Source organism: Numenius arquata, chromosome 1 (genome assembly GCF_964106895.1).
Source record: "Numenius arquata chromosome 1, bNumArq3.hap1.1, whole genome shotgun sequence".
NCBI classification, from domain to species: Eukaryota; Metazoa; Chordata; class Aves; order Charadriiformes; family Scolopacidae; genus Numenius; species Numenius arquata.
The window spans coordinates 42,792,416-42,817,884 of NC_133576.1; the positions used below are offsets into that span (position 1 = coordinate 42,792,416).

The following is a 25,469-nucleotide window of genomic DNA, read 5'->3' on the forward strand; positions in this document are numbered from 1 at the left end:
ATGGGCTGCCCAGGGAAGTGGCTGAGGCAGCATCCCTGGAGGTATTCAAAGGATGGGTTGACGTAGAGCTTAGTGACATGGTTTAGTGATGGGTTTTTATCAGAGTTAGGTTGATGGTTGGACTAGAGGATCTTAAAGGTCCTTTCCAACCTAGACAATTCTATGATTCTATGAGACAAAGATCCCTAAGTCAGCACTCACCCAAGTCTGCTCTGGGGCTAAAAGCAGCTAAAAGCCAGATAGCTATGCTAGTGTCATGCTTCTGCACACTCAGCACACTTTTAAGAAATCATATATGATAAGAACCCTGGAGGAGGAGTTTATAAACAGGAGATCATGACTTGGGGCTTTCGTTTAACTGTAAAGACAAATGAAATTATGGAAAACCAGAAAAACCCAAACCGATCAGGTGGATGAGTTGTAAGGGCTTGGTCACAGGCATGAGAAAGGAGCTCGTCTTCTATCAGGGACATGCTGCTCTGCCCAAAGCATGTAGGACTTAGGATGACACAGGAAAGGACCTCCCCTGAGCCCAGTTTTCTGTTGCTGGAGGCAACCACACCAGATACATCTCCCACAAGTAGTCAAATTCCCTTTTAATGAAATAGGTCCTTTGCCTCTGTTTCTCTACTAAAAAGCACTTCCAAATTTCATACTGCTGATAATTAGAATTGTTATTTACAACTGGTTTGTACTCATTTTACATCTACCTCAGTGCTCTTCTTTATTCTATCCCTCCCTGATGTTTACTCTGATCTATTTTTAGTGAGTCATCATATCCCCTCACAGCATTACTTTCAGTAGATTAAAGTAATGAAGCTTTTTTTGTCACCCTTTCATAAGGCAGGATCTCCACTCCCTCAAATATTCCTGTAGCCCCCCTCTGCACCTGTTCCAGTCTGAATTTCTCTTTCTTGAGCCTGAGTGACTGGAACGGTACAGAGCGATCCAGAGGAGCTTTCACCTTGGCCTTGTACAATGACATTAATATTCGCTTTCAGCTGCACCAGCTATACCTCACCTCACACATCTAAGGATCACATTTATTACCTCGTTCACTGCCACATCACATTTGTGGTTCAGTTATTTTGTGGTTATTTAAATACATCCATCTTTTTCTTCTTTGATGATCATCAACTAACAAGCTCCCAAAATGCAATAGAAACATCTGTTTCTAATCTTTGTCCCAGAACTACCTGTCCCAAATAATGTGACTTTGCACTTCATGTTATTGCATTCCATTCTATTTCTGCTGTTCCACTTGAGGCCATACAGGTCTCCTTTTATCTGACACATTGTGTGATCCAGTGTGACCTTTCACGGCTACCTAGCTGAAAGTACAACAGGACTTAAAATGAAGAGCCTTCTAGGAAGTGCTTGTTCAAGGTGCTGGAATGAATAGATTTGATAGATTGGTGTGTGAATGGAGGAACAGCTTCCTGAAGATTTTAAACAAGAAAGTTAAGAGACTACATATGAAATCCTTTATTACTTATGTTTTTCTGTAGCTTCTTGATAAAGTTTAATTGGAATGCATGCTGGTGGAAAAGGCTTTCTTTCTGAAGCTAGAATGTGTCATCAGGGTGAGCATCGGTTTCTATTAAATTTTCCACAGAAAAGTTAGAGAATCTACTATGCCCTGCAGAGGAGGAAGTGCTTGAATTCATGTTTTCCCTACACAAATCCCATGCCTTTACTAACAGATCAACATGCCAACAAGTGTTCCTTTCACAGGAAAATGTCCAAAAGGGTATATTTTCATTTGAGTGCTGAAGCAAAATTAGAAAAACACCTCCCAAAACTGTAAAGTTGAGAATTTTATAGCAATTAATTGTTAGTTATGTGCCCTGAAGCTAACAATTACTTCTCCTTTGCTGCCAGGAGAGTGAAAAGTCTGATGCCACGGACGAAACTGAGGCACACACAGAAGACAAGGCAGATGAAGGGGCTCATGAAGAGGCACAGTCTGCTCAGTCACCATCAGAAGATCAACAGGTAATTTCCCTTTTACTCTTTGTGATATGAGGGTTTTATCTGTGCTGAGCGCATGGAACATAAACCCACAAGGTGGTAAGACTGATTGCAGAGTGGTCCTGCTTGTCTTTTGGATGCGTTTTCTTTGACATCATGGGGATATGAAACCTAGATCAAACTCCAGAGAACTTTGCTCTGAGCCTTAAATAACAGCAGTTGTCTTTTATTTAACAGTTTCCTTTTGCCACTTGCTATCATAAGCTTTTTTTTTAATGCTCATTTGGAACCAGACTCTAGTTATGGAGAATAATTTAGGACTAGACATCTGAGTCCTATGTGTGTGGAAAAATTTGCTGCTATCAATGGCCAGCATCTGCATGCTCGTAAATCTAGTTGTTAATGTCTGTTGTCACGTACCAGCGTCGACTGCAGTTGCAGCAAGCCAGATCTGACAATGTCTTCTCCAGGCCATCCAGAAACCCCTGGGCAGTGCAGAAATGGAGACTGCTGTTATGCTTTCTTCCTGCATTATGGTCCGATATTACAGTCACATGGGCAGATCTTGAACTGCAGTGCTAAAGGTTCTTGGAAGAAGCCATCTGAGTTCCTTCAATTCCCTAGTATGATATTCTGCAGTTAGCTAATATCAGTAAAGTACTGGTGGTTGAAAGTTAGATGAATTCTGCAAAAGGAGACCATTCTGTTGTGTGACGGTGTCTTCCTCAGTGGGCTGTTTATGTACTGTCCAGGTGCTAGACCCAGTAGAGACTAAGCAGAAATGGATCCTATGTCTGGAGATAGGCCTCCAGCTGCGTTATTTCTCCTGCTGCTCTGACGGTTTGGCATTTAAGGATGGGTTTATTTTGATGTTGCAGTGTCAGGTGACTCTCTTCCCAAAGAGGCAGGCCTACTGCTGGATCAAGCACTTACACTTGATGGTTTTTTTGTGGTTTGGAGATCAGACAGTCCCAGTGGAATATCTGTCACAAATGCATCATCTCTTCCACTAAAGACCAAAGCACATGTATTTTTTTTTTTTCTATCTATTTCCAAAGGAAGCACCCCTCTGTAAGCCTTTCCCCGATTACCCTCAATCATTGTTAGGCTGGAAAAGCACCCTTTTACACAGCCTCATGCAAGTCTCAGGCCCTGGAAAGTCCCATTTAAAATTTCAAAATGGCGATGAGGAGAGACAGTCCTCAGTGGGAACTGAAATTTCTCTTTAAATTATATCCAAGCACATTCTATGTCTCTATGAATTGCATCCATTGCCTTTTTCCTCGGCTCTTAAGAGAAACACAGCAAAAAACTGCAGTGCATCCCCTGGCTGGATTAGGTTACTTGCCATTCTGGCTGGCAGCTTACTCTAATGTTTTTCAAATGAGAACAGAATGCTGGAACACGTCTGCAAATTTGTCAAGCAGCTGTGTATGAGAGGTTTTGTGATGACATAATGCAATACCTCCCCTATACAACAAGCACCTTGCTCCATTTCTCACAGAATGGACTGGAGCTGAAAGTGGAAAATATATGTGCCTTTAATTTTACAGGTAGGGGAGTGGCAGAGGAGAGAGCACCAGACAAGACAGTGTGTTTGAACAGATCTTTCTGTGTTTATGAGGGCATAAAGTCTTAGTCTTACAAATCCTCCCCCTTCACCTGCACAGTCTTGGCAGTGTCACAATGTTCTTACATAAGGAGGAGGAAAAGTCTTCTGGAAATTGCCCAACTCTGATACCCACCTTCATCATGCCAGGTATATATTAGCTCCTAGAGGAAGCAAAAAAGCACTGTTTCTGTCCCTGTCTCACTCATTTGTAGAGAGGGTAGTCACAACTTCAGGCAGGAAGGTATCAGGGGCTCCTGCTGGGGACACACAAAAACCAATTTTCACCTTGTTTCACCACCCACTTCCCATGCCACCTTGGACAAATCACTTCAGTGCATGGCATCTGTCCACCTTGCCATAGTTCATCCCAATTATCACTTCTGTTAGGATGGCATGAATCATCTGTAGAAATTCTGGTATTATCTTTCACTACAAACAGCACACAGAGGACGAGCGAGTTTAGATGAGGAGAATAACTCTGAGACATCTACAATGAGATGAATTCTGCCTTTTGTCTGTATCCCATTCTACCCTTATAAAAGAAAGCCAGAATAACATTTCCTTGCCTGGCCAGGGTTTTATGAACTTAAATACATTTAAAGACTGTCAGATTGCCATTGGAGTATCCTCGCTGGATGTTAGGTCCTAAAGGATACCTGTAGTATTAACACAGCATTTTCACTATTTCCCTCCCTTCCTCTCATTCTGCAGCACAGCACATCTTGTTTGACTGCTTGACCACACTGAGTAGATGTTTTCCATGTGCTCTCCCCACCCATGTCTTTATTCCCTTCTAACTTACTAAGAGCTGGTCTCTGTATACTGAGTTCTGAGAGGGTGACCTTTTTATTAGCAGCCCACTGTGTTTTGCAGCCAAACAGTTGCATCTTTTGAACAGTAGTCAGGTGTCCTCCCCTCCCCCCCCCCCCCCCTTACTCTTTTGACAAATGCTCAAATCAAAATGCCATAATTTAAACATCACAGTTTTGTGTTCTGTTGCTGAATCATTATACCATTGGGAATCTAGTATTGGCATTTTGGCCTTATTTAGTACTCAGTTTCAAACCAGACTCTCTCATGTGGGGTGTAACCCAGCTGGCTTTTCTCCAGTGACTTTGCAGGAGAAATGCCAGTGCTATGGAAAAATTCCAGAAGACAGGTAAAAAAATAATCTGTGACTGTCTCAAATGTGGACCTGCATGGAGGGTTCCAGATTTCAGAAGGCTTCTCCAATGCCTCAGTAGCAGGAATAGCAGTCGGTGTTCAATGTAGGTACATGTGGAGGCTGCAGCCCTCCCCTACTACTTCTGCTGCCCTTCCTGGGAGATGCAGTAGTCCAGAAGATCCAGCTTTTTATCTCAGGCTGGTATGACCCTGAGGAAACCAGCAAGAGACCCCAACGCTCTGAAAAACAAACCTCTTGGGTCCGCAGCTGCCTCCTGAAATTGGCAGGGATAAGTGCACGGGGTGACAGTTTGTTCTTCATACACCTCACATTAGAGTGCCTGGGCTTCAGCAAGTCCAGCCCCTCATTCACAGGAGCATCAAGGAAAGGCCGGAGAAGACGTTGCAATAGAAAGTACCTTACACACACCCAGCAGTCAGTAAGAGGAACAGCTTTCAGCCTGGGTCACCGAGGGACAGCCGCACTAGGATTTCTTTAGATTATGAATTTTTTTTTCACCTTAAACCTGTTGCATACTTTCCTACCCTAATCACTTCATCAAGCTTACCCTTGGCTTCTTCCTAATCTTTTTTTCATACTTAATCTCTGATCGGGAAGGTTGAGGAACCATTTTGTCTGGATATAGTTTCCCTTTTTTTTGTATTGTCTGTCCCTTGGTTTTTGAGATTTTTGTGGAAATGACTGTGACCTCCTATGCACGCAGCACAGCAAGGGCTCTGCTGGTCATTGGATGTGATGGTAATAATTTTTCTTTATTCTTACTATCTGATTTTAACTTTAGATTTTAGCTTGGGGGTTAGAATATTTTTTAAGTGGTGTCCCAGTTAAATCAGTTTCCAGTACAGATTAGGCTTACTTCAGGGCAGAATTATTTCAGAAACATGGTCAAAAATCATATTATAATGCAAGTCTGTATCCTGTCTCAGCAATTCCCCAGGTCATATATAAACCCTGGCACTGCAGCTCACTTCCTTATCTCAACTCATTCTATGCAAACTTTTATCAACGGCTCACGCCTTCTGCATGGTACTATTCCCTTTCTCTTTAGGATTTTGTGTAAGATTAGCTCTTCTCTCCAATAACCAGCTTGGTATCTAAAATTAAATTCTATTCACTGTACATTTATATTTTTTCTCTTTTATCTCTCTTCCCTTCATCACTTTTGCTCTATCTACAGTCTAAAATCAACTTGTATTATTTCTTATTCCTCTGTACTGTTGAGCCAAGGCATCTGTTCCAGCCTACAACAGTTAACAGAATTGCAAGCCAGATTCTGAGTGATGATATATAACACAGATAAGACTCTGTATAATTCTGATTTAACTTTCATTCTGCAGACCAGCTAATTACCAAAAAGCCCAAAATGAAACCCACCTGAAAAAGCAAACAAAACCCCAGCTCTAATGCTTTTTTTGTCAATGAAGCAGATTTGATTTGAAGTAACTGAGAAAAAGGGAGCTGTATTTAATGATTTTATATCCCTTTTTCAAAGTAAAAGCTTAACTTAAATGTGCTTTGTGAGTTAATCTGGAGGATATTATCTCAAAATAAAGCCACTGAATTGCACATAATTTTCCTAAATTCGTTGTTTAATTTCTGCTGTGTTTTGCCTGTACGACCTCTGATATTCTTTCTTTGGTCTATCTCTTATCTAGGAAAGCAAGGAAGAACATGCAGCATCAGGGGTATAGTATATTTGGACATTTTGCTTTCATCTTTTGTTTGTGTGCGTTTAATTCCTTTTCAGTCTCATTGCTTCACTCAAAAGTTAGTAAATTCTTATTCATGAAACTAAATATACTACTGTTATATTTGGCTAGATATAATTATTGGTCATATCATAGTTTTATTGTTTGGGAACAAAGATAAGCCTTTAATTATTAAAAACTGTAAATGGAAGAGAAATTGTCTTTCACAGATTCTTTAACAAAATTTGCCAAGGACTCCCAAGACAGCTACATCTCTGACAATCGCTAACTGACACCATGCTGATTACATTTTTGGTGCTGTGACTGTGAAAGAGTCATTCTGACAATTTAGGCAGTTCTGCCTATAAATGCAATATTTTGCTTGCCAGAATTTGTAAGACCCAGGTGCAAATCCCTATACACTTTTCTGCTTTGCCCAGCATTGCAAGTTTATTCCTTGAATTTTTCTTCAGTGTTCCCAGTAAAACTAATGATTACTTCAGGCTATTTTCCACTACAAACCTGCAATTAATAAGAGGACATGTTCACATCTTCCCAATTCTAAACTGCAATACATGCATGTATACATGTGTATAATTACATATTCCCAATGTCAGAGTTATGCATTGTGGTCCTGGTGGCTGAAATGGAGCTCCTGGGCCCATGGGCAAAGCATGGGGGCTCCTGGTGAGGGCTATTAAGGCTGTTTAGTGCACCCTGGCACCACTAGCTAATGCTTCACACAAGGAAAATGCCCATTTTTTCTGTAAAAGCTAATTGACTTGAGTTTTGAACTGAAGTTGCTAGTATCTGAAAGATGTTGCTTGTCTGTGGACTTGCCTGGCCCTGTTTCAAAGAGAAAGACACCTTTCCTGGGGGAAGATGCTGAAAGAAGCAATATTCCTTTGGCACAGGAACTTCTAATCCCCCTGACCTGTGCGGACATTGATGTTACATTTCTGGTTTTGCAGGAATGATCCCTTAGTGCAATGGTTTTCCCTGAAAAATAATGATTCAAATCAGAAATCTGATTAAAAAAGGTCCATTCCCAAGCACATGGCTAAATGGGATGTGGCTTTCGTACAGGCAGTATATATGTCTGAGACGAAAACCGAAGGTCTGTGCTGCTCATATACTGCCTGCAGTCCTGATGAAAACTGATTAAGTATTCTTTGATTGGTTGATTACTCCAGGAGGAAATTCCCATAATTTTTCTAGTCTAAGTAATATACGAAGGTATGACATTTTGAGATAAAGCTTGTTTATACACCCAGAAGGAGTGCCTTTGAAGAAGAGTTTGCTGGAAGGAGCAGAGAAGCCTACAATGCAATTTTCAGTTGTTTTCCAGAGTAGGATTACATTTAAAAACTTCATTTACGAGCTCTTAAAAGAAAGCAAACACAGATTGTTGTCTGTGCTACATAAATGCTAGCTTTCAGATAACTGTTCATTTGGTTGACTGAAGCAAAGGGCTGTTGCCTTTAAATTGTGCTAGTTCTCCTATATAAAGAGAAAAATGAGAACTTTTGAAATAGCAACAAGGCTGTATTATCTGACTTGGAATGATTTTTAGATTATTCAGGAGTCTAGTTCCTGTGCTATGAATCTTGACTTGTTTACTGCTCCAAGAAAGCATGTAATTAAAAATACTGAACTTTTTTTTCATTTTTACATATATTTCACATTGTCTTTTTGATCTTGAACATCTATTTGCAGCTTAACCATGTACTGTGTTCTAAACTCTGTAAGAAGAGGGTTCTTACATTCCAGCAGCTGCCTATTAACTCCACAAAGCTAGAGCCCTGTCATGTTCAGATTAAAAAATACTTCTCTGTTCTATTTTTGTAAGCTCAAATAATATTACATTTACTAGAAACAGAACAGTTGCCAAAGCAGAGGTCTGCATTTAAAGACTATTTCTTTTTCCTTCAATTCCTACTTGATAACTACAACTATTTTCTATAAAAAAGGAAGAAGAAAAAAAGCAGAAAGAGGGAGAAGAAAAGGAAGAGGTAGAGGAGCAAGAGGAGTCTTAGTGCACTTCCTTATGACACATTCTTGAACAGGTTTTCAGGTAACTACTAAGATATCCAGCACAGTTTCTAAATGTTCTTAAAGTAGCATAAACTTGAAAATTTTGTACATATTATTGTTATATGCTGGGCCAAAAGTACACTTAACTCTTAGACTCATTGCAGCTTCTCTTTTATCTGGGGGAAGAATTCACCCCTCTCTTTCTCAGCTACTGATTTCATTGTAGCTTTTAGGAGCTTCATGTCTCAAATGAAGCCTTCTCTCAAATTTAGTTGAAATGGTAAAAAAACCCCACTAATAGGGAAGGGAGAGGAGCCTGACCAGAAATACGACACACTATAAAAGTACTCTGATTGCCTTAGAAACTAAACCAAATGTGACTTTAAAACCTCAAAACAGGAAGTATCTGGGCAGCAGAATTTGTGCCTGTATATATGTATGAGCATCTAACATTGCTCAAGTTTTGTCAGCACGTGGTTTCAAATTTAATTTTCAGGCTTTCTTCTTCCTCCTACTGTCTCTTGTCCTCTGCACAGAAATAAAGATCAGAGAATCACTTAATAGGGAAAAACTGTTAACCTACAAGAAAGTTGGAATTTCCAGGAGATTTTCCCTTGGGTGGCAGGACACCCTCCCAACTGCAGACACAGAGTGTGAGACGCTCTTTCTAGAACTAGTGGGATTTCCAGCTAACTCTGCCTCTGAGGTAGTTGTCATCGGTTTCACCAACCGTATGTTGATGTGGAGATCCAGTGCCTCAACAGCACAAAAAACCTGTCACTTCTTTCACACTACCTCTCCCAAATCTGGGTTCCTCTGTTGCATGGGAATTAATTCATCCCAATGTTGTCCAGTGTTCAGACACGTAAAATCACAGAAGGAGTGCTAAATTCTGATCTGATTTTCCTTATTTTTGTTCAGGAAGCACAAGCTGGAGCAGCCCTGCCAAAGAAAATAAATTCACTCTCTCAAGCAAGCCATCACTACCTTTCATGCCTGTAGACTTCTGAACATATAAATACATAACAAAACAAAGACACCACTCTGTCCTACCTGTGGCCTTTATATATATATTTGGTATTACAATTGCTTGTCAAAATGGGTCTTCTTATATCTCACTGATGATATTTCAATTGATTGTTATACGTTGGAATAGTATTGTCCATGTCACATTTTAGATTGCAGGCTTCTCAGGGCAGGAACCGTGTCTTTCTCCATGTTTATATACTGCCAAACACATTGCTGCCACTCAGCAGATAACTGCACTCACACAAGCGACATGTTCAGAGAAAAAGAAATTCAGCATTGAAAACTGCTAAGAGGCTTCCTGTATACAAGCTATGATGTGAGTCACTTCTCCCTCAGCTGGCTTTTGAAAATGATTGAGATTTCCATTGTACAGCAGTTTAAATAAATTAGTTTTCTGTCATATCTGTTCTTTGTCTGCAAAAGCATTAATTTAACCCTAGCAAGCTGCGCTAAGATCTGTAAAGTTTTCTCCATCGTTACAGTTGTAGACTATGCAAAGTCCTTCACCTTGCCTTACATTCCTGCTGATATTTCTGGTGTTGCGTGTAAGACCCCAGCCACAAGATACACAATCTTCATTGAAGGAAAGAGGTGTCCCAGTCCCTTCTACTGAAGCCTTGTCAGCCTTCATGGATACATCTCTATTCAGTGGGCCAGGGAGGCAGAGAAAGTTAGTTCATGTTCACACTGTAACTGTTGGTTACAGTTAACTGTTCCTCCACTGAGGAGGAAGGACCTTACTTTTTATGAGATTAATAAAAACTGCTTATAGAGGAAGGGTGGGGATGAGAATGCCAAAGTAGCCCATAGCTTCAAAACACTCCAAAGGAACTCTGAGTTTATGTTTAACTCTAATCAAGAAGAAGCTGCCTTTTCAAGGTGAAATTTCCCATGCTGTGAGTGCTTGAACAATGTCTGAACAAACAAAATGGACGCAAAATTTGTGGAGGTTTCCTGACTATCCCGAGTGGGTACATTTTTGTGTTCATCAAAAGTTGCCATTGTTATGAGGGGATGGATGGGGAAGCAGTGCTCTCTCTCTGCGCTGTTTTTACACTCGTAAGTGATGCTGAGCTCAGAGCTGGCAGCTCCAGCTGAGGGAAAGACCTTGGAGTTCTCACTTACAGCTCACCAAAATCATCACCTCAACATGCAGCAGTGACCAAGACCCAGAAAAATGCTGAGCACTGCCAGGAGGACAGCATGACTTTGCTGCCATATAAAGCCTTGGTGAGTTCACATCTTGAGCACTTTGTGCAGTCCGGTCTCTGCATCTTAGGGAAGACGTAGTGGCATAAGAAGAGCTACAGAGAAAACAACAATTAGACAGGATGAAACAGCTGCTCCATGAGAGAGAAAAGACTTCGATGAAGGAAACTGAAAAGACCCTTCAATTTGCAGAGGAAGCCAAGGCATTTACAAAAATCATAAAGGCAGTGAATAAGATGAATGCAGAACTGTTAGTCAAAAAATCCTGCAACACTATAATGAAAATTAGTAGATCAGCTTAAGAGAGATAAAAGAGAGTACTTTTTTATACAGTGGGTCAGGAACTTCTGGAACTTGTTGTCACAGGATGTTATGGAGTCTGACAATGTCAACAGGCCCAAAAAGCTATTGGGCAATGTCAGGATCAGGAGGCTTGTAAGTAGATACTACAGCCTGGGATGTGTCCACCAATATCCCTAATCCACTGAACTGTAGATGCTGGGGACTGAGGGCAGAAGAAATTGAATACAGTGGATTTACTGTCCCTAAAAGGCATTGCCCATTTCCACTTTCAAAGACTGAATATCAGGTTAGGTGAGCAGCATGGTTTAACCCCAGCTGGCAACTAGGAACACAAGCTGCTCTCTCACTCTTCCTCCTCCCCAGTGGGATGAGGAGAAGAATCAAAAAAACAAGGAAAACTCCTGGGTTGAGATACAGACAGTATGATAAGTAAAGGAAGAGCCGCGCACACAAACAAAGCAAAACAAGGAATTCATTCCCTGCTTCCCATGGGCAGGCAGGTGTTCAGCCATCGCTGGGAAAGCAGGGCTCCATCACACGCAATAGTTACTTGGGAAGACAAAACCCCATAACTCTGAACTCCTCCCCCTTCCTTCTTCTTCCCCAGCTTTATATACTGAGCATGATGTCATATGGTATGGAATAGCTGTCCCTGCTGTGTCTCCTCCCAACTTTTTGTATACTCCTAGTGCACTCGCTGGTGGAGCGGTGTGAGGGGCAGAAAAGTCCTTGACTGCTCAGCAACAACTAAAACCATTAGTGCATTATCAACATTATTCTTACCCCAAGTCCAAAACACAGCACTACACCAGCTGATACCAAGTCAACTCCATCCCAGCTGAAACCACGGCAGTGAGCCACCGATCAGACCATTTCTGATGTTCCTGCAGGTGATTACTCTTCCTGGGCAAAATGTTCCCCATCTTGCTGGCAGCCGAATTGAGGTGCCAGTCATCGCGGCAGTAGTTTTGAGCAAAAAGCTGGATTTTTGGGGGTTTGGTAGACAAAATGAAAGCGAAACAGTTAATCACTCTGGAAATGTGTTTGTGGTAGCCTTGATGTATCCCCGGGCTGCCTGAGCTTCGCACGGCTGGTGAGACATGGGCTCCACTTTTCCCCCTGCTGACGTGCAGAGCAAAGAGCCTGAGCGTACTCGGTACATCAGGCTTTGAAACAAAACCACCACACCTTGCATATTCAGGTATTGCTTGTTAAGGCAGAAATATGGCAACCAGCTTCTCGAGAGGCCTAATCTGGAAAGCCCGCCAGGGAATGTGAGGAATGCTAAGCCTCCCGTACAGGAGTGACGCACTCCCCTGGTCTTCAGCTGGTGACTGAGGTTATGCTCAGCGTGTGGTGAAAAAGCAAACGGGGGAGCGGAGGGTGGTACTCACAACACAGCTTGGTGGTGCCTTCCTTGGGATAGCGCTCTTTATCAAGTGATGAGCATCTTCTCTGCCAGACGAAAAGGAGGTTGTGAGTATGCAAAGGATAAATGGAAAGCTGACTGCTGCTCGGTGATTTTAGCCATAACACTAATTCTGCTTACATAAGCTTAATACTTTCTGCAGCAATTTAGTGCGACCAGGCAAAGAATTAATTATTTTCTAACTACAGCTGAATGAGAAAGCTGTAGCACAGATAGGTGAGCTATTGACTTAAATGCATTTGAAAACATACTGTCTGCATTTTTATATCATTTATATTTTACTGGGAGAAAGCTACTGCAGGTTAACGAGGTCCACCCAGTACATGGTGTTTCACGTGCTTCAGGAAACCGTGGATGCAAAATCATTCCAGTGCCCCCCAGTTAAACACATAACAGGACACTGCTTTCTATGACACTTTGGTATGTAAAGTATTTTCCTTGGCTGATTGATCTAGAAACTTCTAATATACTGAAACAGGCTAAAATTAGAAAGGCTTCAAGCTATGCTTCCTACAGACCGATATGTCATAGGATTGTGGCTGTTTGCACTTTAAAACTGTCAATTGTCAAGTTTAACAGACTGCTGAAGTGTAAAAGAAGTGACTACAAGCATCGTTGCAAAGCAACTAAGTAGATAGGGCCAGACAATGGTTTCTTTTCTAGGAAAATAAATATTAGGAGCTTCATTCTGTTGCTGGTAATAAAGAGTTCTGAATAACAGGTCCTGAAGGCAACCTGGGCCATGTTTTCTCTTGCATGAGTGCACTTTTGAGCCAAAAAATTTTGTAAGAGGTTTTCTTCTGAGAAAACTCTACGGGAAATTCATGGAAGAGAAATTTAAATGTTCAGTAGTTTTGTCAGTACAGCACTAACCCCTTCCCCCCCGCCCCCGTCAGTGTTTCTGGTCACCTTTCCAGCCACCACACCTGTTTGCTTGCCTTCCAAATAATAACACTTGCTAAAAGTCTTACTGCAAGAGTATCAGTGTTAATGGAGATAAACCTGTTTATCTGCATCCTTTGACAACTTCAGAAGGTTGGAAATACACTTGACAAACAATCGGGGAAGCTGAAAATTCAAGATAGTAATTTCTTCAGAAGGCAGACTGGAAGTTCGGGGTTTGATGTCAAATATCTTGATGAATGCTTGGTGTTCCTCCAGTTGCAAAGTCATTGCCATGCGTAAAGCAAACAGAGGAAACAACAGCTCTCAGCTGGGACTCATTCTTAATGAGTTACTGTCTCCATTGTGCTTATGGGGAAGTAAGGTACAGAGGTGGAATGACATACTTAATATCACAAATCAAGGGCACTAGAGTCCAAATTAGGTGTGGAATATTTGCTGTGCATTTGCCTGGCTCAGAACATGTTAGCCATCATTCTGCATGTGGTGATGAATTTCTGTCACTAAATATTTTGCATCATTTAGGTTGGAAAAGACCCTTAAGATCATCATGTCCAACCATAAACCTAACACTGCCAACTCCATCACTAAACCGTGTCCCTAAGCACCACATCTACACATCTTTTAAATACCTCCAGGGATAAAAGTAGGAAGAAACCGTGTAGTCCTTATCTCAGAGGGATGAAGGATGAATCTCTAAGAACACCTGGAACTGCTTTACAGTGATCACAGTTTCTTTGAGGAACAGTACCTTTCTGCTTCAGGGTGTTTGGTTTGTGAGGAGTAAAGTTGTCATCAGGTTTAAGAGAAATTGAGTTTTGATACCAGCTCATCCAAAACCATTTTTGAACACAGATTATTCAGTTAACTTCCTTGCACCTTACTTTCCCTATGAAAGTGAGAAAATACATGTAGCAAATTTATGGGGATAAAATGAAAGTATCAATGCACAGGCTGAGAGATGGAAGTATAACTGCATCTTTTTCCTTTGATAAGTTTATTTGCTTCTGAGTTGTCCATTCAGCATTAAAAATGTTAATTTCTGCTTTTTTTCCATCATATTGATATCTGACAGCTATCAAACCCACCTTTTCCTTTACATTTTATCTTCACCTAACTCTACTATTAAACAGCCTTCAAAAGAAATGGCTGAAAAAAATGGTCTAGTTCAGAATTGCACCTGCAAAAAGGCTCTTTGTCCCCGTTCTCTCATAATTTAACAGGCATGTGTCTACACACGCCTATGTTGCAAGCTGTCCTCCAAAATATGTATGTGTTTATAGTTGTTTGAATCTACTCAGATTCATATGGCTTACGCCTTTACCAAGCAATATATTTTGAAGCAGAACAGAACTTATCTGGGTTTTCTACTCTATTGAAAAAGTTTGCAGAAGCTACTTTTTAATGTATGTAGAGAAGGATGTCCCACAGAGTGCCTTCCTGTTAGCTAGCTGTGATCTTGCTGATAGGTGTGGAAAAAAGCCATTAGCATCTTGTGAGTCTCGGCAGATCAAAGACTGAAGAAAAACCCGTCCTCGACCCACCACGCTCTGATGTACACCCCGTGCAGGAGCCCCGTAGCTGCGTGCTGCTGTGGGTGCTTTCCCCTCTCCCAAGTCACTAGCTCAGCACCCAGCTGACAAGATGGAGGAAGTCCCCGTGCACTCCCCAGTTCTGCTGTCCCTGCCTTGGCGCAGCAGAAGGGGACCCCCTAGAAGGGTCAACCTCCTCGGTCCCATCAGATGGCTGGGAGGTACCCAAGGCCGGGGAGGGAGCTGAAGAAACCTTCCTCCCATTGCAGACATGACGTACTGGCAGCTGGTAAGCGCGCTGCTTTCAGAGTTAGAATAAAAACTATCCTGTCGCTGCTGCAAACAGCTCTGGACAGCAGTGCTTGGTAGTTTAAGCTGACTTGATGGTGGCCCAAGCTCGGCATTCTCTTATTTGGGCTGGGAGGACTTCACCTCTCCTGCTGCCATCACTTGCTTCCTGTCCTGCAAAAGCAGCCTTGGAGGGGTCATTGTGACAGGGGAGTTTCGGTGAGCGCAGGAGGTGACTTCAAAATAGGTGCCAGGACACACTGGAGCCAGGAGTGCACAGAGGTAGGGATGAGGGCAGCTGCCAAAGCCAGAGCACCCGGCTCCCAGCTGGCTGCCCACACGGAGCGATGGCTGCAGAGCTGGTAGCAAAGCACAGCAGCTTCTGCTTCACTGGCTTTAAGGACGAGATCCTGGATGGAGGCCATTTTTCTGCTTTCAGTTCCAATTTCTGGCTTTCTGGGAATGTTTTTTTTTGTTGTTGTTTGACCTTCAAGCTTTACAATGTTTGAGCAGTAAGGCTAGAAGGGTTTATATAGTTTTTCTTAATTAGTGGCTTACCGTGCCAGAGGAAAATTTGTGTCTGACAAAATCTGCCCCCCAGCGCCCACCAGCTCCTGGTGGGGCAGAGCAGAGGCTGCTGGTGAGCACAGAGCCAGAGCAGCATGCTGAGCAATGGTGACGCCTGCTATTGCCGGCTTTAGCCTTCAAAATTGCATTACCCTGATAAAGTCAGCAGTCCCAGGGCTTGCCAGGCAGCACAAAGCACACGAGCTGCCTTCTTTCTTGCTGCCCAGCCCGTGTTTCCCTTCCCCCCCACCACGGGGATTTTTCTTTCTTTCTTTTTATTTTAACAAAAGTGAAGTGCTTCCACCATAAGCTCCAAAGAAATAAATAAAGCAGATGCATCCTCTTCCAGCACCCCTCTGTCCAGGGAGATGATAATCATGGATTGGTTTGGGTTGGAAGGGATATTAATGATCATCTTGTTCCTACTCCAAATCAATAGTCCCCGCAGCTGCTGCCCCAGCTGCTGGGCTGGTAGCAGGGGCTGTGGGGTGGCAGCTGGAAAGGGCTGGGCTGATGGTGGGTGCTTTTCCTGGGCTTCCCAAAAATGGGTGCTCTTCCAGCCCCTACAGCTAACTCAGCAGCAACATCACGGCCGTGAAAGCCCGGCACTAACTAAGTGATGTTTCTCACCTGGTCTGGGGTGGCGGGAAGGAAAAGCAAGAAAAGTGAGAAGGAAAATGGAAGCAAAAATCCCATTTGGGCTTGGAAGCATCTTCTGGTCATCGCATGTGAGCAATTCCCAGCATTCAGCTATGGAGCATGGAGTTTTTAGAGGAGCTTTGGCTTTCTATGTGCTCCAGTACTTTTCCGTAAGAGTTAAAGCATTGCTGGATTGTAATGATGTGGCATGCTGCATTAATATTGGCTACATCCAACTTAAATGGGTCTGATGCTGGCGTCCATGTGCTCCTAATCAGATTTTGATGAAAGCTAGAGGCAGTAAAAGAAAATTATATTCAGCTTCTGGCCAGCCTCAGGCTGGTTTCAGGGCAGCCACTGGTGCGGCCATCGTGGGCAGATGCAGGAGCCCGAGGAAGCGGGTCTGGCAGGACCTTGGGGGCCTGGGTGGCCAAAATCTGGACAGGGCATCACCCAGCCATGCCAACTGTGGTGGGCTGGGTGATATATCTCCCAGTTGCTGCTGGAGGTGGCAAAGACGCCTCTGCCTGACGCCCAGCACTGGGAGAGGAGGAGGTGGTGGGGAAGGAGGGGCAGGGCAGCCACCCGTGGGCTAGCAGGGACTTGCCCAAGGTAGCAAAGACCTCCAAGGATGGGGCCTGGGCACCATGTTTAACTGGTGGCTCCAGCACGGGGTGTGTGTGCTGGTGAAGTTTGGCACTGGTTACCAGTAGGACGGTGGCCTAGAAAGAAGTGAGAGACTCTCAAGTGCAGAAGTGAGATAAAATTTGGTGGTATGGAGCACCAGCATCATGTGCTTTGGGGGCAAATAATTTTGCCTACAAGCTGGGAGCCCGTCCTCCTAGGATTGGCACAGGAGAAGAAAGGTTTGTGTGCACAAGTTCATCTCCAAGCCACAGGGAGCTGTAATGTGATGCAGCGGTGGCAAAGAGAAATGTGATGAGTAGATGCGCTAAGGAGCTATTTTTGGAAGCGAAGGGAATATGGAGTAGCGTTGCAAAGGACTGCAGTGACACCTCCTTCGGGGCAGGTACCGTGTAATATTTGAACCTTTAGTCAAAAAGGATAAACTCACACCGAGAGATCAGGGAAAAGCTATTTCAGGTATCAAGGTCTTGCACTGTCCAATTTACGAGAGGAGGTGACACAATCTTAGTTGATGTAGTCCAGCAAAATTTCCCAATTTCCAAATTTGGAATTCCCCAAAATAGTGGATATTGGAAGTTGCTTTGTACTTGGGAATACAGATAACATAAAGCTGGAGAAGAAACTTACTTCGGAGGAAGGGGAAATAATGTCTCTTCAGCAGATGCGCACTGCACATCATACATTATATGTCATGAGGAACTGCATGAAAAATAAAGCAAGGAGAGAGAACGACCGTGTGACAGCGTACGCTGAGCGTACAGGACAGGTTGCCCAGCACCTTGAGAAATGGGATCGCAGCAGGAATATTTTCAGGATCTGGAAACGTCTCTCACCTGAAGAGAGGAAGCAGCTGGTGAGTGAGGGAAGGACAGGTCCCCTTCACATGGCTGCGTGGCTTTTCCCTGTGATGACACTGCTGAGACTTTGCAAGGAAGCTGGGAACTTCCCTTGAGAAACTGGCTGCTGTTAGCTACCAGGGTTTCACTGGTGGAAGTCTGCTGCCCAGGGATGCCTGTACTGTATTAGAGGTAGCTGAAGAGAGTGTATTCAACCAGTGCTTTATATCCTTATCAAAGTGTCCTGCACTCCTGTTTTTAGCAGTACATTTTTAACCCATAGTGATCTTTGCCTGCCTGTTACTATTCCTAATATCAGTATCAACATCGTTTCTTGAGTGACACATGCTACAAACACAGGAATTTTGGTGTATGGTGTCTTAAGGGTGCCCGTTGAAGTCCTGTCTGCTCCTATTCAAACATCACAAGAGCCTGGCAGACACTTGATCCCTGTCGGCGCCAGCAGGTGGGACTCAGAAATGTGCACTGAGATAATCCCCCGGGAGGTGATGATGCTTCTTTGGGTTACAGACAGGCCCACCCGATAGTCACCCACGGGGTGCATCCCAGTCCCAAAAGCTGGCAGTGGTGCTTAGCGACATGCCTTAGATGAAGGTCAGAGATCTAAAGGGTGGCCTGTCAGGCTGTATTTTTCATTTCCAAATTAGATGCAAAGCCAACACCAGAAATTCAGCAAGTGCTTCTTTCTCGCTTGGTACCATCACCCAGTGGGGTGGCGCTTGGGCAGCAGGTTCTGCCCCAGAAGGGGAGAAGCAGCTCCAGCGGTGACAGCTGCCCTGTTCCTTTCTTAGTCTCCTGTGCCAAAACAGTGAGAGCCTCTGCAAGTGCAAAGCCATCCCCTGCTCACTAGCAAGAAGTCAACGGTAACTGCTGTAAACCAAGGTTTTATGCTTATTTGTCTACGTTTTACAAAACTGAGGGGTCATGGGGCGTAATGGGAAGGAAGCCAGCTCGCTTGTCACCTGTTGGAATTAGGCACTGTTGCAGATGTGTGTGTGGAAGGAAGCAGCCCTGGGAATACTGGTGCAATGCAGCATTAAGAGGTTACTTACCTGGACAGATGGCTTCATGCTTCAACACTGACTTGTCCCTTTTGTTTGGTTAAGCCTTCGCTGAGCAAATAGCTTTTGCAGGATGGGGCCAGGGACTTGTGACCATTTGCTTTCGCACGATGCTGCCTGACCTCGAAGGCAGCAGGAGAGGGTTATGCTCCCCAAGCCCTCATCAGATGCTGCCATTGAGGGTGGTCGGTTGCTAACGCCTCAACTTGGGCTAATGGAAAATCACTCGTGAACTGTGTGTCACCCAGTAAGCTCCCTAACCTCAGCGAGACTGGTTATGAAGTTCAATATGATATCGTACTTGTCGACGTATTAAAACACCCCACCCCACTGGTGTGCCAGTTTGGTTGCAATTGAAGACAGAAGGGCACCGGCGGGCAAGAGCCCGGCAGATGAAATCATCTGGGAAATTGTGTACCCAAGGGAGCAGGGGGAGGCTTTTGTCTCTCAGTAACATGGCGTACTTGCAGAAAAAACCCCCTCCAAAATATAGAAATAATGACTCCAGCAATTCTTTTCCATGACTCAGATGAATTTTTTTGTACAAGTCATTTCGTCTAAGGAAGTTTGATTGAAAAAAATTAATAATTCACAAAACCAAAGCTCAATTACCTCCTCAAATTTTGCCTGAGATTTTGTTAAAGAAGGGAACCATTTCCTCTCTTTCCTTTGCAGGGGCCCAGAGACACCCTCTGCAGCAGGATGCTGCCAAAAAGAGAACTTATAACCCCACAAGAGGTGTGGGGCAGGTTTTGCCTTGTGGGGTATTTTGCCCCCCCTGTGCAGCTGGAACAGCAGGGGGAGAAGAGCTGGGGTGTGCAAGCTGCCAAAAGCGGCCCCATGGCCCTGTTGCAGCTCAGCAGTGAAATGGGACCGTCCAACTGGGAATTCGGGATTCCCTGAGCCCGTTGGCTGCTCCGAGCCACCCATCCAGAGGAGCTGCCCTGCCCTGCCCCCTGCCTGCCCACCACCCCCACATAAGTCTTTGTGCTCCCAGACACAAAGTTTAGCCCAGCATTGGTGAATTATGGGGTTTGCTGTTGTTTCAGCCTGGGTGACAGTGCTACCGATCCATATTGGCGGATGAGAAGCTCAACATGAGCCAGCAATGTGCACTGGCAGCCCAGAAAGCCAACCACATCCTGGGCTGCATCAAGAGAAGTGTGGCCAGCAGGTCGCGGGAGGTGATTCTACCCCTCTACTCTGCGCTCGTGAGACCCCACCTGGAATACTGTGTCCAGCTTTGGAGTCCCCTACACAGGAAGGACATGGACCTGTTGGAACGGGTCCAGCGGAGGGCCACAAAGATGATCAGAGGGATGGAGCACCTCCCCTATGAAGACAGGCTGAGAGAGCTGGGGTTGTTCAGCCTGGAGAAGAGAAGGCTCCGGGGAGACCTCATAGCAGCCTTCCAATATCTGAAGGGAGCCTACAGGCGAGCTGGAGAGGGACTCTTTGTCAGGAGATGTAGTGGGAGAGGTAGTGACAGGACAAGGGGTAATGGTTTTAAATTGGAAGAGGGGAGATTTAGATTAGATATTAGGAGGAGATTCTTTAGTGTGAGGGTGGTGAAGCAGTGGAACAGGTTGCCCAGAGAAGCTGTGGATGCCCCATCCCTGGAAGTGTTTAAGGCCAGGCTGGATGGGGCTTTGAGCAACCTGCTCTAGTGGAGGTGTCCCTGCCCATGGCAGGGGGGTTGGAACTCGATGATCTTTAAGGTCCCTTCCAACTCTAACCATTCTATGATTCTATGATATTTGTCACAGTACCGTTTTTTAGAGGAAAATCATCTCTGAAGATGTTGGTTTGGTGCCTGGTGCTGTAGCCTTGTCCCATAACTCTCTGGGGCTGTCCTGAACCCTTGTTCTGTCTGGCTTGATTTTGTGGCTGACCATAAGGCTATGAAAGGTTGCTGCCTAATGTGTGAAATTAGTGTGGGGGCAAGGGAAATAGGGAAGTAGATGGATGGTTGTTGTTTTGTATAGGGTTGGCATGGACGGTGAAACAGCTGACTTGCAGAGTGGAGCTGAAAGTAGTAGATGGTCCTAAAAAGTCACTTCATGTTAATGTGCTGTGTACTAAGTACATTGCAGAAGGTATGGGTTAACATCTAAGAAAGTGCATCAAAGTGCATCAGGTTTTTTTTTCTTTTTTTTTTTCTTTTTTTTTTTCTTTTTTTTTGTTTCTTCTTTTTATCACAGGTGTCTTTTTCTATTTTAAGGAGTAGCATGGCCTCATGATTACCTTCAGGAGCACAAGAAGTGCAACTCTATGTACTTAGAAATTTGGGGGAGATGAAAATGCAGGCATCTCAGTTTGATGCTTTGAGTGGAAACCTTACGCTAACTGAGCTGGAGATACCGCAGTCCCCAATTACTTTGATTTGAAGGTTTAATCCTTGAAGCCCAATACTGACGATTCAGAAATACTCACTTCTATCAGGCATCCGTCATGCACTGCTATTCTGCCATATGTTTTTCTTGCATTTTATTAGTTTTTAATTTCCCTGTGATGACTGTGCAGATGCTGGGGTGTGGAGGCAGTGAGGCTGCTGTTGGTACCCCGCGGCACATGTGTGGGTTCATCTGCCCGATCACAGCTTTTCCATGCTCGTGTGGGCACTGGGAAGCAGACTGGTGGCAATCCTAGCACTGGCACATTTTTGATCTTGGGGACCAGAAGAGGAAAACATGAGTTTGACATCCTTAATTACATTGCAACTTTTAAATCGTTCCGGCAGAAGGGGTCTGTGTCCTCGCTGGCTGCTCGCAGGCAAATGCCCTCGTGGGGCAGAGCAGCGCTTTATGGAACTGCGGGTGGAACCAAATGGACAACATTCATTTGCTCAGTAAAATGATGTGGGATGTGTTTTGCAGTGGTTAGTGTGAGGACTGCTTCCAGACAGAAAGAATTTTTCCTTTCTTAATTACAATTCCATTTCCCGAATCCCCCAAAGCAGGGAGTTGATTTAATGGGCAAGAGGAAACAAGAACAGGTACATTTATTGCTCATCTATGTTTTACTCAACTGCATGAAATATTAATAAGTTTTGAACTTGTGGGCAGCCAGTTTTCCTGGCCTGCGTCATGCAAAAGAGGAGCTTGTGGGGGTGCTGACACCCCCATGTCTGGGTACACACAACATGTCCTGATCTGGGGCAGATCATGGTATTTCTCTCTTGGAAAAAGAAAGGTTGAGAGAAGGAATGTAAACTACAGGTAAGACAAAATGCTTATAAGGAGATCAAATTGGAAACATCTGCAAATTTTTTTAAAAAATATCCCTTTCGTGATTAAGAAATGCCGTTCATAAAAAGTCACCTGGCAAGCAAGCAGTCAGAAATGAATACGTAAATACTCAGCTGGACACCGTGTACACTCCCACAATGATGACATCTTCAAGCTCATCTTTCATGAGGCAAAATGGAAGTGGGCTAAAGCTAACACACAAGTCATGACAATCCTGGCTGCAGAGAGACCCGAGCTCCATGGCTGCTTTTGGGCAGAGCCAAACTGTGGCTGCCGAGGGGACAGAGGACAAAGATTGGGGCTTTTCAGCTTGATGAGGTCTGCTCCCTGTCCCACCAGCTACTTATTTTATTTAGTGGCTCTTAAATACACTCAGGGTGTCCCTTATTAAAGACAAGTGCTGTGAGGGCCAGCCTAGCATACAGCAATGAGGGACATCCCCATCCCAACCAGGCATGGCCTCAGAGAAAGGAGTGTTTTAGCCGCAGGTGAAGGACAGACGGAGGGCACCCGTTGGCATGGGAGGCTTCAGCGCTGCAGCTCCCAGCAGTCCCGGGAGAACTGCCTTCCATGGGCCGGGAGCAGGGAGTCGCACCCCCTGCTCCACAGGCTGGGTCCTCATCCACGTGCCAGACAAGCCCTCAAGCAACAAAGAAAAAAAGTTGTAGGCTGTCCATGAAGGAGTTGTCAAGTGTGAATTGGATACCTGGGAAATCACGGGGAAGATGGACAACTGGCCACCAATATTCACTGACATTCACCTTAAAAAAAAGCACTACCTAAGAACCAAACATGGAAAAAAACCTATACATTTTAAAAAGTATCAATATTTAAAAGGCATTGACAAATATTTGTGGGACCAGTGGTTTTGCTCAATTTACTAAATCACTGCAAATAACACTCTTAGGTAACAGAAAGTAGTGGAGTAGAGCAGGGTTGCAGGCAGGTGGATGGAGAACTGTACTGATAAACCAGGTTTCCCTGAAAAAATAGGTAAAATAGTTATTATTTTGTTTCAGATGCTGACATGGCAATGCATTGTAGATCAGTTCCAGGTTTTTAAAGAAAAAAATGTTCAGTGAATGGCCTTTTTTTCTTTAGAGAAAAACATGTTTCACTCTTGGAATTCATCTTGAAACCAAGAAGAAAAATTTCAGAGAGTAATGATATAAAAAAATATTTCATTTCTGTTGAGTTTTAGGAGAACTTGTTGAATTTTCAATCTCCTTGAAAGTAATATTGCATCCCTTGCGTCCCATTTTATACCAACGCCATGCCCGACAGCAGATTGAGTTGTTGTGTTCAGCTGGAGCCTTCTGCTCCATGAAAAAAAATCAGCATGGAAGCTGTTCTTGCTGGTGTTGTAGTGCCCCAAGTCCTTCTTTAAAAATCATGGGTACGGGCTAGTGCCACAGCCTGTATCCACCATGATACACCTGCAGTGATGCAGCTCTGCTGCCTTCAGCGCCAGCTGAGAAACAGATGAAAAGTCTGAAGACTTAAACTGGGCTTGATTTTCATTTCTGTTGCATTGGCAGGTGCGGTCTCCCGTGGGCTGGTGGAATCAGGCTGTCCATCATAATGGCAATGAGCAACCCCAGGCTTGAGTCAAAACTGTCTGCTAAGGCGGGCTTTACACATCAAGGCGAGAGTTTAACAACACACCAGATGTACCAGTGAATTTTGACCCTGGCTAACAACATTGTATGCCTTTGCTGGCTCTATGCAGGACTCAGCAGGACACGTGCAGGGCGGAGTGAGCAACTGCCCAAATCTCAGGCTCATCTCGCCTCCCAGGCTGTGGCCAACAGCTGTGTTTGCAAGCCAAACCTCCCATTGCTCCTGATGGTGCATCTGCCAGCCTGAGCCCTGCTGCGGTGGGGTGCAGCCCTGCTGTGGACGTGTGTGGCCACGCAGGGTGGCGGTGTCACCGTCCCTTGCTCTGGACCTCACTGGGCACGCAGAGGTGGCACCCCGGCTGAGTGCTTGCTGGCCAGTGCTGGTCGGTGGCTCTGGCTCTCTCTTTTGCTGGTGCTTTGGGGAAAAGCATCCTGCAAGCTCTCTAGAAATGTGCTGGAATTGTTTCAGGGATGATTTTTCCCTCTGAGAAATACTGGTGTTTCTTTAAAATGCAGAGAAAAGACCAAAAAAAGGGAAAATATAGTACTTTTTTTTTTAAATTTGGAAGCTTTGGTGTACTTGGTTTTAATCCAAATGACCTGAAACTTTCCTGTTGACAGCCCTTGTTTTGAGCCAGGTCAAAAATATGCTATTTGGATACCTTCCCCTTGGCATTTGCTCTCTCACCGGCCCAGAACAGGAACATCCTGATAATAAAAAAAACAAACCAAAACACATTAAATTCAGCAGCTCAGAGGGATCCATTTGTCAGAGCCATAACTGAGTGAACAGTCTTCTGGCACTCTAGTCAAGCTCCGTCTAAACCTTCATCTCAAGCTATGTACCAGATAACGACACTCAGATCAATCAGCACTGAGAAAACATTCACAGGGAGAAAAGGCTGGAAGGGAAGGAGTAGGAGTTATACTAAATCTGGCTTTCAATCATTGTTTCCTGGGTATTGCATCTTTGTCTGGGTGGTGCCGTTCCTTCAGGAGGCAAGGAGATGTCAGCTCTGCCCTGGCTAACGTCGCCTGTAGCACTTCCCTGTGGGGAGGCTGCAGATGCTTTCCATCCAACGAGGGCTTCCAGGCACTGGCTGCTCCATGCTGAGCCTACAACCAGCATCCCAACAGCCGGGCTCCATCCCTTGGACCTGCACAGCTCCATGGTGACTCCTGTGCATCTCCTGGGCTTTTCATGACTGCCTCACTACCGACAGGTAGAAGATAATGTGGTGCCACACAGGGAGAGGAAGAAAGATTGATGTTAGACATCCAACCGGTGTGCATGCCTTTTTGCAAGGCTCCACATTTTCCTACAGAGCAGATGTGCCCTGCAAGCTGTTGTTTGATTTCTCATGCAAGGAGGGAATAACGAGCTACTCAGGTTGAGACTGCTGAGGATGGGGCCAGAAGGCAGGTGGTGGGCACACAGAAGGTCAGGTGGAGAAAGCAGTTGGTGGGCACACAGAAGGTCAAGTGGCTGAGCCATAACGCCTGATGCAGGATGAAAGCAACCTCTTTGTCTCTCCCCGATCCGTTTCTAGCCCCCAGGTCAGGCTAGGATGTTGGGGCAGAAACCCCTTCCAGAAGGGAAATCAGGTTATACGAGCAGGGCACACGCTTTATGGCTTTGCAGCTGT

The 25,469-nt window shown here is 44.4% G+C and overlaps 1 protein-coding gene across 1 annotated transcript in view; it reads left to right on the forward strand.

Annotated features, from left to right (window-relative positions):
- The window catches only part of SH3BGR (SH3 domain binding glutamate rich protein), a 28,529-nt gene extending 18,602 nt beyond the window's left edge, over positions 1 to 9,927 (forward strand). Inside the window, exons 4-7 of the mRNA XM_074160210.1 lie at positions 1,882 to 1,995; positions 6,425 to 6,454; positions 8,428 to 8,531; positions 9,413 to 9,927. Of these exons, the coding sequence (XP_074016311.1) occupies positions 1,882 to 1,995; positions 6,425 to 6,454; positions 8,428 to 8,493 (210 nt within the window). The 3' untranslated portion in view covers positions 8,494 to 8,531; positions 9,413 to 9,927. The remainder of the gene's footprint in view (positions 1 to 1,881; positions 1,996 to 6,424; positions 6,455 to 8,427; positions 8,532 to 9,412) is intronic.
- Positions 9,928 to 25,469: the final 15,542 nt, after the last annotated feature.